This window comes from Monodelphis domestica, chromosome 5 (genome assembly GCF_027887165.1).
Source record: "Monodelphis domestica isolate mMonDom1 chromosome 5, mMonDom1.pri, whole genome shotgun sequence".
Classification (NCBI taxonomy): Eukaryota; Metazoa; Chordata; class Mammalia; order Didelphimorphia; family Didelphidae; genus Monodelphis; species Monodelphis domestica.
In genome coordinates, this window is record NC_077231.1 from 253,336,809 (window position 1) to 253,356,089 (window position 19,281).

General features: G+C 35.8%; 1 protein-coding gene across 19 annotated transcripts in view; it reads left to right on the plus strand.

Moving 5' to 3' along the window:
• ARHGAP12 (Rho GTPase activating protein 12) overlaps positions 1-19,040 on the plus strand; it is a 146,112-nt gene extending 127,072 nt beyond the window's left edge. For all 19 annotated transcript variants that reach the window (XM_007504786.3, XM_007504781.2, XM_007504782.3 and 16 more), the window contains 5 exons: positions 7,297-7,395; positions 8,873-8,950; positions 10,042-10,176; positions 10,483-10,585; positions 11,144-19,040. In XM_007504786.3, the coding sequence (XP_007504848.1) occupies positions 7,297-7,395; positions 8,873-8,950; positions 10,042-10,176; positions 10,483-10,585; positions 11,144-11,318 (590 nt within the window). In that variant the 3' untranslated portion in view covers positions 11,319-19,040. The remainder of the gene's footprint in view (positions 1-7,296; positions 7,396-8,872; positions 8,951-10,041; positions 10,177-10,482; positions 10,586-11,143) is intronic.
• The last annotated feature ends 241 nt before the right edge of the window (positions 19,041-19,281 follow it).

The window sequence follows — 19,281 nt, forward strand, 5'->3', positions numbered from 1 at the left end:
GGACAAAGAGCTCACTAGGAAATAAGTCCACATTTATAAAATATTTTAAGATTTATAAATGCTTTCCTAATAGCACCCTCATGGGATGTGGTGAAAATATTATGTCATTGAACAAATAAAGTTGTTGCTTTGAGAACTTAACTGACTTTCCTAGCATTACCCACATAATAAAATTGTACGCTAAGATATATACCCAAAACTCTTCTGATTCCAAATTCAATTTTCCCCCCATTTTATTATGAGTAGTAACTTGCAACTTTGTGGTGTTTGAAAATGAAAATAAAATGTTCCCCTTCTAAGGAAAAATTGTATCTTTGAAAATTTGCCTTTTTTTACTTAAGTGTTTTTTAATAGATTTTGCCCTTATTAATAAATTTGCATTATGTCATTTAATTTAAAAGATTTATCCTTAATTTAAGTAAGAGGTCATCAAAACACTGGTACCCATATATATTAGCTTGCATGCCAATACTTACCTGCACGCTGTATTTCATATAGTTGTGATTTTGGATTTTGAGGGTATGGATTTCCTAATTAGACTTGATGGGCATTAAAAAAAAAAAACACAACTCATATCATTGATGATGTCATTTTTTCAATATACCAATTTTAAAAAACCTTTTGTCAATAAACTGCCTTTTATCAATAGAAATAAAACTGGTTTACCCCCACTTAGACTAGTAGTTCAAACTGTTCTTATTTTGTTGAATTGAGTATAGTTTTATCTCATTTAGAGATAAGAGAATTGGGTATGATATTTTTGAACTGTATTTGTGACCATGGAACTAAATTATAAAGTTAATGTGCAGTCCCCAAAGAGAAGAATAAAAGCCCAGTAATTCCTTTGCATCCTATCCACCTGAGAAATAAATCCTTGTGAAAGTAAGTCCTTTAGAAAGAATAGCTGTGCATGAAAACTACTCAGTAAATACATGTTTGCTGAACCAGATACCTTCTAATATGTGAGACAGAATTTTGACTTCTGTGATGCTTTTTGCAGGATGTCTGGATTCTATAGTTCTGTAGCCCCTATTTTTTTTTCCTTTTAAACATTTTTTTATTTGGTCATTTTCAAACATTATTCATTAGAAACAAAGATCATTTTCTTTTTCTCCCCCACCCCCACCCCTCCCAATGGCGATGCGTGCTTCTGATTATCTGGGTATCACATGTGTCCTCGATCCAAACTCTTTTCCATGTTGTTGGTATTTTCATTAAGGTGTTCATTTAGAGTCTTTCCTCAATCATATCCCCTCCACCCCTGTAGTCAAGCTCTTGCCTTTCCTTGGTGTTTTTACTCCCACCATTTGTCCTCTACTTAAGAGTAGTGTTTTTTTTCTCCTAGATCCCTGCAGATTGTTCAGGGACATTACACCGCCACTAATGGAGAAGTCCATTACGTTTGATTGTACCACAGTGTATCAGTCTCTGTGTACAATGTTCTCCTGGCTCTGCCCCTTTCATTCTGCATCACTTCCTGGAGGTTGTTCCAGTTTCCATGGAATTCCTCCATTTTATTATTCCTTTGAGCACAATAGTATTCCATCACCAACATATACCACAATTTGTTCGGCCATTCCCCAATTGAAGGGCATCTCCTCATTTTCCAATTTTTGGCCACCACATAGAGCACAGCTATGAATATTCTTATACAAGTCTTTTTCCTTATTATCTCTTTGGGGTAAAAATCCAGCAGTGCTATGGCTGGATCAAAGGGCAGACAGTCTTTTATTGACCTTTGGGCATAGTTCCAAATTGCCCTCCAGAATGGTTGGATCAATTCACAACTCCATCAGCAATGAATTAATGTCCCTACTTTGCCACATCCCCTCCAACATTCATTACTTTCCTTTGCTATCATGTTAGCCAATCTGCTAGGTGTGAGGTGATACCTCAGAGTTGTTTTGATTTGCATCTCTCTGATTATCAGAGATTTAGAATACTTTTTCATGTGCTTATTAATAGTTTTGATTTCTTTGGCTGAAAACTGCCTATTCATGTCCCTTGTCCATTTATCAATTGGAGAATGGCTTGATTTTTTGTACAATTGGTTTAGCTTTTTATAAATTTGAGTAATTAAACCTTTGTCAGAGGTTTTTGTTATGAAGATTGTTTCCTAATTTGTTGCTTCCCTTCTAATTTTGGTTACATTAGTTTTGTTTGTACAAAACCTTTTTAATTTGATGTAATCAAAATGTAGCCCCTATTTTTTAATGTGTATTAGAATCTGATTTTCTTCTTAGAACTTTATAACTGTACTATCCTCCATGGCTCCGAGAAATATAAATGAGTGAATATTATTTCCTATAAAATGTATACATGGATATATTTATACATAACTGTGTTAATAAGTAAGACCTTTGCTCCCTTCATCTTTCTGTAGAAGTTTTATTCCCTCTTTAATATGAAATTTTAGCTAGTATTTCACATGTCAAATCCCAAGGAGCTGGGAAAAGCATAAGCACATGAATAAGTCCTTTAGAGAATAATCCAAAACCACCTGGTACTTTCCTGGTAATTAACATGTATCCCATAAACTCTTTCCTTTTTGTTTCACTCCCTTCAAAGGACCTTTCTGTCTTTTCTCCATAATAATGCTATTAATAAACCATCTGAGCCCAAATATCTCATATAAGACCTTCAGTAACCTTCTTGTTATTAATAATTTAGGTAACCTTCCACTTTCATATTCTCATGTCTTTCTACAAATTTCTGTACCATATAGCTCTTAAAATGGTGATAACAGGTAGCATCTTGCTCCACACCAATCACCAGCCTAGAAACCCTGTAATAGAGAGATCATTTATAACCTATGTAAGAGAAAGTTGAGGAAGCATCTTTGGAGCAGCCAGAATATTGCCCCAGTTGGGAATGCAAATTTAGAGTTGTAGCCTACTCCTATCTCCCAGCCCAGTGGAAAAAAATACCCTTTGATGAACATCCTTTTGACATGCGAGTTTTCTTTTTCCCCCAGTGAAGAGCATCTTCTTTGTTTCCAGTTCTTTGCTTTCACAAAAAGTGCTGCTATAAATACTTTAGGATATATGAACAGTCATAATCATTAGGAAAGATTTCTAGTGTTTGAAAACTGCTTCCCTATAATTTCCACCTTTTGGTCTGAGGACCCTTCCATAACACACTCATGCATATGTACATGTATATAAATAATACCTATTACTAATTCTCATTCATGTGAAGCTTGACAATATCTGTCACATCTTCCCTTGGTCTTTTTCTTCCCCATGCCAAGTACACTCACTTCTGTCCTCACAAGACATAGTTTCATGAACTATCTCTGTTCTAGTTGCCTTTCTCTGAATAGCCTTCAATTCCTGATTCTGTGAGACGGAATGTAACTGCAGAGTTCAGTCACATTATTTGCCAGACAGTGGAATAAATATTATATAAAAAGTTCAAGGAAAAAACGGGAAATTTAGCAGTAGGTTGGCATCTTTCTGAGGGCACAGGGGAAAAGTAGGAACTGGGAAGTGCAGGTAGTCTGCAGTGGACAGAGGTGAGCACACCGAAGAAGGGAGGTTTATTCTAAGGAAGATGATGGTCCTGTCAGGGTTTCAGGGAGTAAAAGATTGGGAAGTTCAGAAGTAAGTGAAAGTTTATAGGTATTTGTTGAGAATGTTGGTGCCCTAAAACCCTTTCTTTATACTCAAAGCTCTTGATTTTTAGTAAATACAAGATCTTTTTCTTTATAGCATTCAACTACTCTCTCACTATCAAGGCATCATTCTATATTGTTGACACAAGATCCAAGTCCTCTCTTGATATCACAGATCATTTTCTCCCCCAAACTGTTCATATCTTATCTGAAGGCTGTTTTCTTCATAGTAGTGTATCTCAAAACAAAGTTCTTTTCCTGTTTATATCAGAGGTCAAAATATTCAGCTTTATAGCAGCACTATCTTAGTAGGTTTTTTTTAAATATCTTAGTAGTTTTTTAAAAGTAATAGAAATCTATTCTTTTATACAAAAATTGTTTTTCCTATGTTTTTCATCATTAATTGTGTCTTATTGAAATGAGTTCTAGAGAGACAATGTCCCTTAGACTCTTTAAGGGGAATGTGACTTCTGAGCAGAGCAGGTAACCAAAGCCCTTTATTTATTACATCATTTTTCTCCTCTGAGTTTTGTTAGAAACTTACCAACTGCTTACTGCATCTGTCCTGGAATTCTGTTTAATGCTCAACAGGATCACTTTGTTTTTCTGCCGTTTTTATCCTCACTCAAACATTATCGTTTGTCCCTTCTCAGGATTCTTATGGATTGACATCTAGATATCTATCTTCTTGACTTCTAGTACTAGTTTGCTACAAGATGTCTTCTGTGAATGAATGAATGAATGAATGAATGAATGAATGAATGAGCAATCATTAAATGCTTACTATGTGTCAGGTGCTAGTAATATCAACATAAGACAACCCTGCCTTTAAGGAGCTTGTGTTCTAATAGGGGCAAAGAGAGGAGAATTTTGGTTGTGAGCAAGTGTTATGGTTTGGGAAGTCACTAACATTAGAGAGTTGATTGGCACTCCCTTCCTGTAGCAATGATAGCAGAAGCTGGCTCAATAGAGAAACTCCCTAGCCTCGTTTGGGGTTTGCATCCAAAACAGTAGAGACACCCCCCACCCCATCCCCCTGTCACAGTTCCAAAGGCAAGACCTACAAACCATTGTCTTTTGAGATCAGTCTCTGGGGATGGGAAGGGTTCATGGCAGAATAGATGGTGAGAAAATGACTGGCTGTGCCCTTCCATTAATAAGTGTCATTCTAGGTAGGGGTCCCATCCCAGTGAGCCTAGGGACATAACTGCCTTTCAGAGCTGAAGTCTTATTTACAGCCCATTCCCTGCACATTAGCATGCAGAGCTGGCATTTCGGCTTCTCCCAGTTATTTCCTTCTATGAATTAGTACTTATTTTCCCTACTTGAAGTCTTCCATTGTATCCAAATGTTTATTTTTTCCTAGACTTTTTTCTTCCCCTCCCTTCACTTTCACTTTCATTCCCTTTGGTCGAATCTCATTGCCCACATAGATAGGTGTTGTTTTTTTCATTGTCTTTTCTTAGCTGAGAGACTATCATTCCAATAGCCTTGCATGGTACTAGCTGTATTCTTTCTATCATAGGTATCTAATAAGTATTTGTTCACTTGGAATTGACTTCTAAGCTGTGTTCAAGAAAGCAAAGTATTAAACATCATCAACATAGCTATTCCACCTTTTTTTTTGTAACTTCTAATTCTAATGAAGAAATGACTACCAATATTCTCAAGTCTTTCAGCACCTCCCTGTCTCCACTCAGGACTTCATGGCTTCTTTAAGTTCTCTTCAGGTTTCTTCTCTCAGTATCATTCATAATCATAATTTGCATCACCAGATTTAGCAGTTAATATGTTTTAAGGTGAATTTAGTTTATAGAGCATTTTAAGGTTCACAAAGCACTCTCTTTATAAGACTGAGGCAATAGATAGTACAAAAGTGTATTAGTTCCCATAGATGAAAAACAAGTCAATATAGCTGCTGAGATGTGATTTCCTCTTAGTGACCCCAGTGATTCAAACTTGGGATGCCTGATTACAGGGCTAGCCTGCTTACTACTATTTAAGGTTGCCTCTCTTAAAAGATTTTTACAGTTTGAAAAACAGTTATTCCAGATGATTTCTGTGTCAGTCATATTAAACACAAAATAATAAAGAAGATACACAAAACATTCCAAGCAGGGCTGGCCGCTTTTTACATCTCAAATTATAAAACACTCAAATATTTTTCTTATACACGTGATAAAGGTGATTACAGTGACCACAGACAAAGTTGTGAAGACTCAAATTTGAATTGGTTTCTACTCTTACTGTGTCCTTTTTTCTTTCATTTCAGGTCCCTAATGCTTTTCCCTTTATTATGCTCAAAACAACCATTTAAACTTATAGATTGATCATCTGGTTATATTTTTACAGAAACACATTAATACTAACTTGTTTGTACTTGAATCCCTTTATTTGTATTTGTAGAATTTAAAATTTTTACCCTTATAAGAAAAAATTTGAGGCATATAGGTGGGGAGATTGAAAAAAGAAAAGGAGGGTTCAGGGAGCAGTTAGGAGTCACTAGGAGTCACACTAGATGCTTTAGTTGCCTGGTCTAGGTGGTGAGCCTGATTTAGACCTTTCTGGGTGATTTGGGTGAGAGGTGTGGTACTTTGGTTGAATTTCCCCCATTCTGAGTGATTTTGTGTTTTGGTCAGTTTTCCACCACTCCTCGCCCTCATATTCCTCTACCTCCACCTCCACCACCACCACCACCACCACCATTCCCTTATTCCTCAACAGATTTCCCAGCCTGAGCACAGATTGAAACCCTTCTTCTAATTTCAATCCAATCCTTACTCTCCAAGATTCCCCCAAACACCTTGGGAGAAATGGCATTTTTGTTGTTTTTCTTAATAGAATGTTATTTCTGCTTTTGTTATGATAATTTTCTAGGATGACTATTTTCCTTTATATTATATCCTAGAACACCTAAGCTTCTATTTTAATTATATCTCTGATTATCTAATTTCCAACAAAGAACATGTCTTTGGGAATTAATTTTCTTCCACAATAGAGGTATGCAATCATTATCCCAATTAATTTCATCTAAAACATAAATGAGTTTACTAGAAAGGACTGTTGAAAAGACTTTTGTAGAGAATTAAACTAAGTTGACCAATCTAAATAAAGTACTGGAAATATCCTTATGAACATTTTTGTGCTGTGAATAAAGAAATGAGTTTCCCAGAAAAACATGAGTTTGTTGTCATTAACTCAGAACTTTATCTTAATCTGAGAAATGAACCAGAAATATACCCCAGTTTGTCATCCATACACATTAGCCTTATAATTACTATATCAAAATGACTGATATTTGAGCTTTCTATCTCTTCACTACTTAAAATAGGTTTTTGTCTTCTTGTTGCTGACTCATTGATTAGAATTTTAAAACTGCATTGGGAAGTTCAAAGTGAAATAAATCAGTCTTCAAAAGCTTTATGTTTATATAATTTTATTACATAATTTTATTAATTTCATACATTTAATTTTGGATCAGATTGTCATTTTGTTATTGGAAGATGTTATTTTTTTGCCTTCTGTATTTTCTTTTTTTTTAAATTTTATTTAATTAGTCAATTTAGAACATTTTCCCTCCCCTTTCCCCACCCCTTCCCTTAGCTGACATGCAATTCCACTGGGTTTTACATGAGGAAGAATGTTATTTTTAAAATTGCCCTTTTTATTCTTTTGTTTTTCAGATCAAGTGTTTGGATCCAATCTTGCAAATCTGTGTCAGAAAGAGAACAGTACAGTGCCAAAGTTTGTGAAGTTATGCATTGAACATGTTGAGGAACATGGTAGGAAAAATACTTGTTAAGATAAGTTAGCATCTATTGTTGTACAGTTAGAACATTAATCATTGGCAGTTTATTGAGTGAGGATGGTGTGAGGGAGCTGCCTTAAAACTCTCTGTAAAGAGAGTAGATTTGGGTTCCAAGTTGGGGAGCATTTTGGCACTCAAAAGGATAAACCTTGACTATGGATACAATTGTTTTAACTAAACATAGTACAGATAGATATTGAATACTCAGGAAATAATTAACAGAATGTGTAGTACCCTTTGAAGGGAGTCTGAATTGGCAGTTGCTTCAAATAATGAAGGGAGAGATAAGGTTAACTGGAGGGGTGTTTTGACTGTAGCAGATAGGTGTGGGTCATATTACTGAGGGGAGAGTATTTTAGCATAATTTAGTTTATTATGAAATTTAATACAACTCTACATGGATTTCATTTCTTTAACTAAATTTGTTGGTCCTAACTTTCTAACCACTATATTGTAAAACAAGACCTTGGCTTATATGTAAGTATCTCAGTTAGGCTTATAGTACATTGAAGATATCTCATTTAATTGATTATACCATTTATAACACCAAAAATTACATGCACAGATGAAGTAATCATTTCCTCCCAGTTTAATTCTTGTCTTTCCCACACATCCCAATGTTAAATTCTTAAAGTGGAATAAAGTGTTCCTGGCAAATTTCTATAAGCTATATCGACTTTTTTGTGTAAATTTGAAGAATGGTCTAAGTCTAATCATAAAAGCTCTGTCAAATTATTAACTCTTTTCATATCTGTTTGATTCCCTGTGTTTTTCCAAAACTATTTTCAGGAGACAAGAAGTGGGACATGTGCTTATTTTTACTGTATATTACATGCTATGGACAGACTCATACATTTTATAAAATATATTTGGGTGTCAACCTAATTGTAATAAAGACTTTAGAAATTTATTTTAAATTTACTAATAGTTACAGTTACATCGCTAAATTTTGAAATGGCTCCTTGTCTCCAGTTTATCTTGTCTATATCTTGCTTATAGGTACTATTGACACACTCTCTCAACTCCATTAGACTGTGAGCTACTTGAGGCTAGAGGCTTTTTGTGGTACTTTGTATCCCTAACATTCACAGTGGCTGGCATATATAGTATGCTCAGGAAATACTAATTTATTTGGAGAACAAGAGTAATAATTGTTAAAATTACACATTGGCATCAATGTAGATTATTTCTTATGAAGTTAAACATTTTGGTAGTTAGTCAGCAAGGCCCACAGGTAAATTTTTTTCTTCTAAACCAAAGCCAGTTTTTTAATTTAAAAGTTGGCCCCTCAGAACCCATTTAGTTTAAAGTGTTTGTCTCTTAAGTTTTATTTAGGGTAATGTTAATGATAAATTTTTGAAATCAGGACAGTATAACCCAGAGAGACAAATCACCCTTTTAACATAATCTCTATGGAATTTCAAACACCTTTCTCCATCTCTCTTTTTTAGGTTTGGATATTGATGGGATATATAGAGTAAGTGGCAATCTTGCAGTGATACAGAAACTAAGATTCACAGTTAATCATGGTAAGGATCATTATTATACATTATGTATTACAACAATATTTCCCGTAAATCTAAATTCCTGTCTTTATTTTTGCTTCTTTTGACCTCTTTTAGCCAAGATAAATATTAATTATTGATAGAGTTTGTTTAAAATTATTTTCACTAAATTTATATTTTAAAATTTCTTTAATTGACAAATTTTATTACATAATGCAGGTATACTCCCAGTCACATCATTCACAGTTTAATAAAGTAGCAAAAAGTAGTTGTGACTAATAGTCCCTGCAATGTTACTCTTGAGTAGTTCTCTAGTTTGTAAAAAAATAGACTCGAATACAGGACTACAATCCCCATGAGCCTTTGCTCCACTTTCCCAGAATGCCTTGTAATCTCACCTGGGCCGAGATCGAGAAGGTATTTAAGCTGATTCAAAGGCTTTTGAGGGGCTCTTGGCTCTTTTGGACTTTGGTTTTAGAGCAGGCGCGTCTCTTGCGTGATGTGAGGTTATTTTGTCTAGGCCTCTGGCCTAGGCACATGTTTCTTACTTGTATATTCTTTAATCTTTAACCTTTAATAAACCTCTAAAAAATATAATACTTCTTGCAGAGAGAAACTAATTTCTACCTGCCTCAGTCTCCCCATCTCCCCTAAATTTTAACTGTTACAAGTTGTTAAAGGAAAAGAAAGAATATGCTTTGTAAGTTAGTACAGTAATGTCCAGTGACCTTTGGCTGAGTTTTGTTGCCTTTTAAAGTTTTCTTTGTTTGCATAATTGTGTATATTATACTTTCACTCTGCTTTGTTCTCTGTATCACCTCATACAAGATTATCTGAATATCTGGATCATTTGTTGTTCTCTATATGATATGTTAATATTTATATGCACAAACTACAATTTCTTCAGCAATTTCCCCAATTATTGGATGTACAGTTTGTTTCCAGTTTTTAGAGGTTAGAATATTGCTTCTGTAAATGTTTTCACATAGATAGGGCTCTTTTTATTCTCAGTAGTCTTCTTTATAATTCCAGTAATGGAATCACCTAGTTAAATGGTATGAACAAGTTTATAATTCTTTTGGAGTGAGTTAATTCATATTCTTACTCTCTTTCAGATGAGAAATTAGATTTGAATGATAGTAAATGGGAAGATATTCATGTCATCACTGGAGCACTCAAAATGTTTTTTAGAGAACTACCAGAGCCTCTCTTTACATTTAATCATTTTAATGACTTTGTTAATGCAATTAGTAAGTATAAAATACTTTCAGAAACTTATAAAGAACAGTAGTTATAAATTCTGCACAGAAATCAATTTCTCCTTTGTGTATTTTTCCCTCATTTGAAACTTCCATAAGCATTTAAGATTTAGAGCAGAATTGCCCAACTTCAGCAATTTCAAACATGCCCACTAGGTGGCACTGTGTATTACTGAATGTCCACCTCTGGGCTGTGGCTCCTGCTACCCCCTCCACCCCCCCATCCCACCCCATCCCCCATTTTTAAATCCTTAAGAATTAACTACAAAATCTTCAGTTATTTTTTGTCTCTTTTAGAACAAGAACCAAGACAGCGAGTTGGTGCTGTCAGAGATTTAATTAAACAGTTGCCAAAGCCAAATCAAGACACCATGCAGGTTCTTTTCAGACACCTAAAAAGGTAAGCCCCACCCCATTAATGGGAGACAAATTTTAGAAAATGAGTTGATATGGATGCCCTCTAAATTAAGGTTATGAAGGCTTTATTGAATGCATAACCACTTACTTGAAGAGTTAATTCTTACTTCTCATACTGCGAATACTCTCATGCTGAAGAAAAAAAAAGTTTGTTTTTTTAAGTTTAAAAAATAGCATGAAATAAACAAAATGTTATTTGTAAGGCATATGTCTTGAAGTTAGGCCCAATTCAGGAAACGGTTCTCTAATTTTTAAAAATACTATAAAAAATTTCTTTGAGAGTATTTATAACTATATACTCAAATTATGCTTACCCAAAATAGTCACATATGAAATTGAACTGAAATTGGATCTTTAGTAAATATATAGTATTTGTGTTTGACTCAGTAACTTTCTCAGTGAAGGAAATCAGAATTGCTAGTTTGTTTTACAAAATGAAAACTACCATCACTGCAATACATTTGGAATTTTCCTCTACTTCCTTTTTTTTCTTTTTAATATATTGCCAGTTCTAAAACAAAAATTTCTTTTTCTTCCTCAGAGTTGTAGAAAATGGAGAAAAAAATCGAATGACTTATCAGAGTGTAGCAATTGTTTTTGGTCCCACTCTGTTAAAACCAGAGAAAGAGACTGGTAACATTGCAGTTCATACTGTATACCAAAATCAGATTGTGGAATTAATTCTTCTGGAACTGAACTCCATCTTCGGGCGCTGAGTCTTATTGGAGACAGAACCAGGGAGGAGTCAGATTCCATCAGATTGCAAATCTTTGTACATGATGTCTTCTGTTTGTGGACCAAGCCAACAGCTCAATGTTTTTGCACTTTTTTTTTTTGGAGGCGGGAAAGAAGGACGGCTGGGAGAAGGGTCAAGGTGTGTCTAGGCCTTCATGTTTGTTGCTGTTATTGCAAGTTGACATTTTAAATTATTTGATTTTATTTCACTGAATATTTTTGAGTTTTACACTATAAACATTTGTCAAAATTAAAATTCGCAATTCTAGCATAGAATACATAATACATACACTGGATTTCTTGGATAGAAAACCAAGATTAAGGTTGTTCTCAGACTGAAGATCTGGAATTGTTTTTCTTCATTTTTAGGCTCATCACTTAATAGGATAATACCCACTATTGGTTACTTTGAGAACTCTTTCAGGGCATTTTGAGCAAAATGAAATGTATCATTTTTTGAAACCTATGTATTCCCTTTTCAGGATTTTTGCATGCAGTGACCTGCTGTCAGTCTGATACTATTGCTAACAGTGGTCAGTGTAGTTTACAGTTCCCCAGATATAATCCTTTGATTAAAAGCTTGCTGTCTTTTACTCTGCTGCACAGCATCCAAACTGGATGTCTTAGCTGCTTGACAGAGCAGCATGCTAATAGTACTTCAGACACTGAACTCATAAGTATATCCATCAAAGGGTATTTTCTGGGACATACTGGAGTTTTTCTCTAACAGAAGTCAGTTGTTCAAGGTATTTCTTGTCCTACCTTGTATACCATTCCGAATTATAGCTAATAATCCTAATTAAATGCTGACTTTATCTGCTGCCATACTGAGTTCTTGATATGACCCTGTGGTAGTGAACTTATTTGACTGTAAATATAGGCTAAAGACCTAATGACCTTCAACTTATGTATATAATTGTGTTGTATAGTCTCAGAGTATATTCTAGTCATACATTTCTAATCATGGTTATATTAGCTATAGGTAATCCTTCCAGTGAATATTAGGTTTCCTCCAAGAAACAGGCTATTACTTGGGAACGCTAACTGTGTGCACTTTTAGATTATAATTACATTTGCAGGCAAATCACTGTAATGCAAATGGTACTGGAAAAATACTGAATAGACTTGCTAAATGGTTAATGCACTACATGAGGAGCCTTTTAGGTTATTTAATATGTACAGAATACATTGGGAAAATGTATTACAGAATTCTAACTCTACAGTATAGTAGTGAAAACCCATGTGTAAATTGACTGGTTGTTGAATGGAAAATGAGATTGCTAACTTCAAGAATTTCTTTTCATTACTAATGTAGATTGATTTGTATATTGAAACAGGTTTGGAAGATTTTGTGACAGGGAGCATGGTCTGCTGAAGATTTTTTTTAAAAAATGTATTTTTCTAGACTAACTGGTATATATGAGATGTCTAATCTGAATAAAGAAAACTATAAGGTATTTAGAGATTTTTTTTCCCATCACAGATTTGCATGGATTTTATTTGTTGAACTTTCAAGTATGTTTTATACCTCAATTTTCTGTTTTTATATCAGTTTAAACTGATATTTCCTGTGGCAAATATCACTGTTTCCCCCATCTCATACCCTGCCCATTTTTAATGTCCTAATATTTTGAACCATTCTGATTTACAAATAGAAATGTTGTGTTAATTTGTATGATGGTTTCTGTGGAGAAAAATAATTTTTGGTATAATCTTTTTAAAAACCTTCCACCTGAGTTAAATGGTGAAAATAGTGTTTGCCATTTTGAGCTTGTGGAATTGGTTACATAAGCCAAATTATTTCCTAGCTATCGGATAACTGATTGTTCAAAGGAAGAGGAAAATAAGACAAATCACAGCCTTCTTACTTGCAAAAATTGTATTTAATGGCACAACATGCTTTAGGACTCCTTAGCAGTTTCAAACAATGTGAGACTTAAAGTAATTTTTTTCTCTCTGTAGCCATAGAAATACTATGGAGAGATCAAAAGGTACAATTGTCCTGTGATTCTTGTTTGTGTATGTATGTTTTGTCTTGGTGTTCATTGTTCAACAGCTAATCTGTTTTATTGTAATATTGTATGTACAATGAATGTCTTCTCTGTTTAATCCTTTGTGAATTAAAAATTGCCAGTGTCACTTTCATTGGTAAACCACCAAACTAGTAATATGTGTTCTGACCAAGAGGGTTTCATTTTATAGTAGAAAATAGACTAAAAGCTGAAATCTGTCATCAGTAGAATTTCAATTTACAGTCCGTTCCTTAAAATGTCAACAGAAATCCAAAATCAGTCTCGCCTACATTTTTTAAAAGTATAAAAAAAAAGACAGGAAAAGAAAGATGATTTTAAGATATTACAAGGAAAGAAAATGTCTTTTATCTAAAGTATTACATTTATCAAGAGGATTTAATCATTTTTACCAGATAGTATTAATCATTTTTTAGTGATGTAATACTTCAGGTCTACACAAGTCCTTTGATAATGTTTCTTAAGAGAGCAAAAATGGAATATTTTAAAGATAATCTGTACATAAGCCTACATTGATATAGCTAAGTACAAGTTTTGTAATGTTCGCTCTTGTGGACATTTTTCTGTTTTAGTCTCTTAAAAATAAATATTCTTCTGAAATTACAATTGGAATTTAAAAAATTTGGCTAGTAATTAACTTTTAAAATAAGCACTTTCTTGCCAATGATTACTAATTCTGCAGATCCCTGCAGGCTTTAGTTTGAGGTTGTGTTGTTTTTTTTAAGAGACTAAGTTGTTTCAGAAGTATAGCTCCAAATTGTCCAAATTCAAGTACAGTTTCTATGGAGAACTGGAAAAGAGAAGAAAATTAATTTTCTGAATATAATAGTCTCCTGAACTTTAGTCCCCCAATTCTACTATAATAAAATTTGTTTTTATAAAAACTCTTTTTAACTATTAAGTGTAGTTTTTCATAGGGGTGGCTTGTATGTAAATTTGCCCATATTTTAGTTTAGGGTGGAGATGGGGAAATCGCCCCACACACACACACACATTCTATCCTAACATAATTAATTCAGTTCTTTTACATGAAACTTTACTTGAGGATCAAAAAGAAAACTACCACCCCCAAAACTAACAGCAGCCTATTGGGACAAGCCATAAACTCCAGCCAAGCAGAGTCAGACACTGGGCTCTGGAGAAGGGGGAGGTGCAGAATGCCTAATGAGGCATTGTGTGACTAGCAGAGCCTGAGGAGTTCTCCTGAAGAATCTCAATTAGCCTTCACAACTGCAGTTTTGTGGGCCAGCCATGGCTGTGGCTATATTTGGCCAGATTGAGCCATTACAAATTAGCTGCATGTGAGTATGAAGTTTTAAGTGAACTTGTTCACTAAGGAGGGAAAAAAAGGCAGCATTTTCCTGGTGCTCTCATCAACAAAGTACTTGTAGAACAAGATCACTGTTCAGTAAATCACTCCAACAGTCATTTAGGGTAAGTCAGGTCCCTCCTGCACCACTTCTTCCTTCCCTGTGCTTTATTTCTCTTCCTCTTACAGTCAATTCTTAAGAAGCAGCTCTTGGTGGGAAATATTTTAACTGATTTATGTTCATGACCAAAGCTTTTTGGCAATTCTGACAACTTCGGTATAGCAGGAATTGATTTGTTGGTCCTAAACCCTATGGCTGTAAGTTCTTTGAGTGAAATCAATAGCAGCTTATGTTTTGGTATTGGAGATAAACAGGGTTTTTAGAGAGGTAGACCTGGGTAGACCTAAACCCTGGGATCAGTAGTATGGCTGTCTTGCTGCCATTTGTGAGCTCATTGTCCTCTTTCTAGGGATCTGGATTCAGTCTCAGAGTTATCCTCGGTTCCCCTTCCCCATATACACACTTACCTTTTAGAACCCTTCTCTCTGTTCACAGGGCCTCTTGCCTGGACTATTCAAAGTCTTCTAATTGGTTTCTCTTCAATCTGCCTACACAGTTTTCAAAATGACATACCCACGTCAGTCTACACCAGGCTCCTACTCAATAAACTCCAGAAGTTCCCTATTACCTCCAGAATCAAGTATAAACTCCTGAAATTTAAAGTCCTGCAAAGCCTGCCTCTAACCTCCCTGTATAAACATATCCATTCCTCCCCTTCATAAACTCTGCAATCTATCCAAACTAGCCCTGCTATTCCTCATAGAGCATTCCATCTCTCACTTCCCACTCCTTTTCCCAGTCCCATAATGCACTCCCTCCTCATTTCCATTTACAATGGCCAGTTTCTTTCAAACTGCACATAGCACTTTCTAGGTAAGGCTTTTCTATGCCACCCGAATTACATTGTATTGCTTTTGGTATATATCTGGATACGATTATATTCTCTCTCCCTACAGAATATAAACTCTTTAAGGGTAGAGATTTTAGGATTTTTTTTTGCTTTGTTCCTGGTAAATGAATGATGAAGACTAATAACTATTTAAACCCTTTCTTTACCCTCCCCTCTTTGGTATTCTAGAAGTAATATGGGTGGTATTGAGAAAAGGAAGGGGAAGCATAGTATAATCAAATGAAACTAAGGAAATTATAGAGCATTAAAGCTAGAAGAGACCTTAAAGAGAATAACTTTCTCTCCTTAGAGATAAAAAAACAAAGTCTTAAGAGGAAATAAGTTGCTCAAAGACATACACTTAGGTAGTTGTAGTAACCGAGTTGTTAATAGAGAAAGGAGGGAATGTTGAGGGAAGAAGTCTAGCTTTATTGCTACTACTGCTACCACTGCTGCTGCTGTTGTTACTACTACTACTACTACTAATTGCACTTATTTAGCACCTACTGTAAGCTAAAGTGTCTTCACACTACTGCATTCATTCTACTTTAAAATTTTTATAAACCCTAAACAAAAGTTGGCTTAACTAATTAACCCATAACTAGTTGGATTAATTAAGATTAAATCACTTGACTTGTTTTCCTAACTATTATGGTAATATATCTAAGACTAGAATTTATTTTGATAACATTAGAACATTTCTCATGTTTCCTCCAAAATACATTATAGATACTATTACAAATGTGTCAAAGAAGATTCTTTTGGTATCTGTCAATGACCGTAGTTTTTAACTAAGCAGTTTTTAACAGAGAAGCAAATTGATTCCCTATTAATCCAACAGGACTTAAAGGACCTTTTTTATCTTTTTAATCTTTTTAATCCCAGCTGATTTCCTTGGCCAGCCATCTTGTGGATCAGACCCTTGATGTGTAAGTTAGGTATGAGACTTCACCCATTACCTGGTGGGTGGTGAGGGCCAAACTCGCATGAAATGCCAATAAAAATTTTTGAAAAAGAAATGCAGTTAGAATATATGATCTCCATAAATTGTTAGAACTCTGTTAGCTCATAGCTTCTTTATTTCCCCCCTTTTAAAATGACTGGTTTCTTATAAAATCTGTGAAATTTTAAGTCAAATGTTGAATGACTTTTTTAGAAAAATAATTGAGATGACATTAATATCAGTACCTAGTGTTGTAAACTCTCACACATTTCCTTGGATCACTAGATCCATTTCCGGACCATCTAGTGGTCACAGATACCAAAGTTCATTTAAGTAAGCAGCTGGTTGGTACTACATTTTGATCTTAAAAGGCTGAGAAGTGATGGTGGTGGTTTGGAATTAAGACTAAGAAGACTTGAAAGATGACATTCTCTTTGGGGAACCTGGCTGTGCTTAATTGTTATGCATCTGATAATACATGCTCATCTTTAGGAAGCTAGATTTGTGATCCTTCACATGTTGGGAGAGCAGGGGTAGGAAGGAAAGATCCCTGTGTGTAGATAGAAACCACTCCCCAAGTTTGTCCGACTCCGCATCCCACTTTATGTGCATACTTTGCGTGATGGAGGGGAGGACAGGAGTAAAAAGGTGTGGTGCATGAGGGGAGCTTTCTTGCTCTCTCTGGGCTGGCGAAAAGGTGAAAGACAGTCTTGAGCGGGAGCTCTGGTGCCTGCTGTGCATTCAAGGGTCTTTTGCAGGCAAAGGCAGTTTGGTGGCTTTGGATTTGGGCTTCCTGATTTGGCTCAGGGCATTATTTTAGATAAGTGATATTTTCTGTCTATTTCCTGTTTTCCTATATCTCCATTTTTATTAAAAACCTAATTGTTAAGAGCACTAGCAGACTCCTGACTTGAGAGTTAATTTTATAGATGATGACCACAATATTTTTTTAACTAATTTTATATTTGTAAACAAATTTCTAAATATTACATTTAGTGTATTACATTTGGTATAATATTAATTTTTCAATATTATACCTGAATTTTATTGTCAATCACTTGTCAAAACAGTCAGCAGAGAGTCATCTATCATTTATCCATTGTTGTTTTTTTTAATCATGAATAACAACCCCAGTGTGTGGTGGTGATAATAGTTCTCCACCTTTTCAGAACTCACAGGCAAGGTTATTTGTAAAGTGAGAACTAGAAAACGAGAGTGCCTAGGTAAACTGAGGGTAGCTTCAAAGCAAATCATTGTGCAAATGTTTTCCTTTTTAGACTTACCAAAGTTATAGTGAAACTTCTCATGGCCATTAGCAGTAGGAGTTAGAAAAAGAAGGGAGTTGATGCTGTGGGTGACATTTTACCTTTTTATTAAATCATTTTCCCACCACTTTTTCTTTCATAAGATCTAAGTTAAATTCTGCATGTAATGGAAGGTAAGGTTCTATTGGGAATCTGATTTTGCCTTCTAGCTCTCCCCATGTGATATATTAGTTAGGCAAGTCTCTCCATCTCTCTGGGTCTCAGTTTCCTCATTTGTAAAATGTTGAAGTAGATGGCCTTTAAGGCTCCTCCCAGCTCTACATCTATGGTCCTGGTTCTAATTTGCATTGTTGACTTAGTGAGTGGCTCTCTGTCTTTGAAGAATTTCCATCTCCCTGGAGGAGGCTCTTTGTCCTTCATTAGGTCCCTAACTGAATCTTCCCATGTCATTGATTTCACCCATCAGCCATGTCAAGGTTCAAGGTACTGACATAGTGTATGGTCCCCGGCAGCACGCTCTAGGCAAAAGTCACTGGATCAGCCATGTTGTAAAAGATGGCAGGGCAGGGCTTCCCGAGTGGCACCGGGGAGTTTGAGGGGAGCATCTCACGGTGAGCTTCCTAAGATTCAGACTTTCCAGCTTCCTGCATTATGACTCGTTTTCTGCCTATGACATGGGGGATTTCTGTAACAATTCTGTCTTGCCTGGCTCTGCATGCTTGAAAAGGAGGATGCTCTGTCTGTGCAGTCAAAGCAGCTGAACAAGGCCGCCTTCTGTGTAGCCATGAAGATTGAAGCTCATGCTACAAACTAGTGTTTGAGGCGGGTTTGGTTGAAGATCTCCCTGGAGGAGAGGAGAGCCACACTACGCCGTGGAGCCGGGGCTGAGAAGGTGCTTGTTTCCACCTTGCTGCAAGACCACACTTGGAGAGAATCAGCATGGAGTTCTCCAAGAGCCGCCGTGGGGAAAGGGCAAGCAGAGGAGGAGACCACGAACCTCCAGGGCATACCTGTGGATGGGTGACCAGGAGGCAATGGGAGATGAGTCAACCTGACAAAGCCGATACCAAGAACAATCATGAACAGAAATGCGGTTCATGACGGGCGTTGCAAATTCCAGTTTCCATGGCAAAGTTAAGGCCCTGGTGCCTCGCTTTAAGCCAGTGGATTAGAGATTTTTTATGAATATAAATTTACAAAACCCTTCTGGTAGGGAGTGATTATTTACCAAAGGCAATGCCGCCCTTCCCCCGACGAGCAAGCTTTACGTGGGCAACCACGATCCCGAGTTAGGAATTGGAACCCAGAAGTCATCATTGCTGTATTGGCTTCACGGTGGCCGTGACCTGCTGTTCCAAATGGCTAGGAAAGCCCAATGTTGTGGCCATTCCGACGGCCGCTCCATTCCGCTTAGTCTTTTCTGTGAGCCATCGAAGCTTAGAAGAGA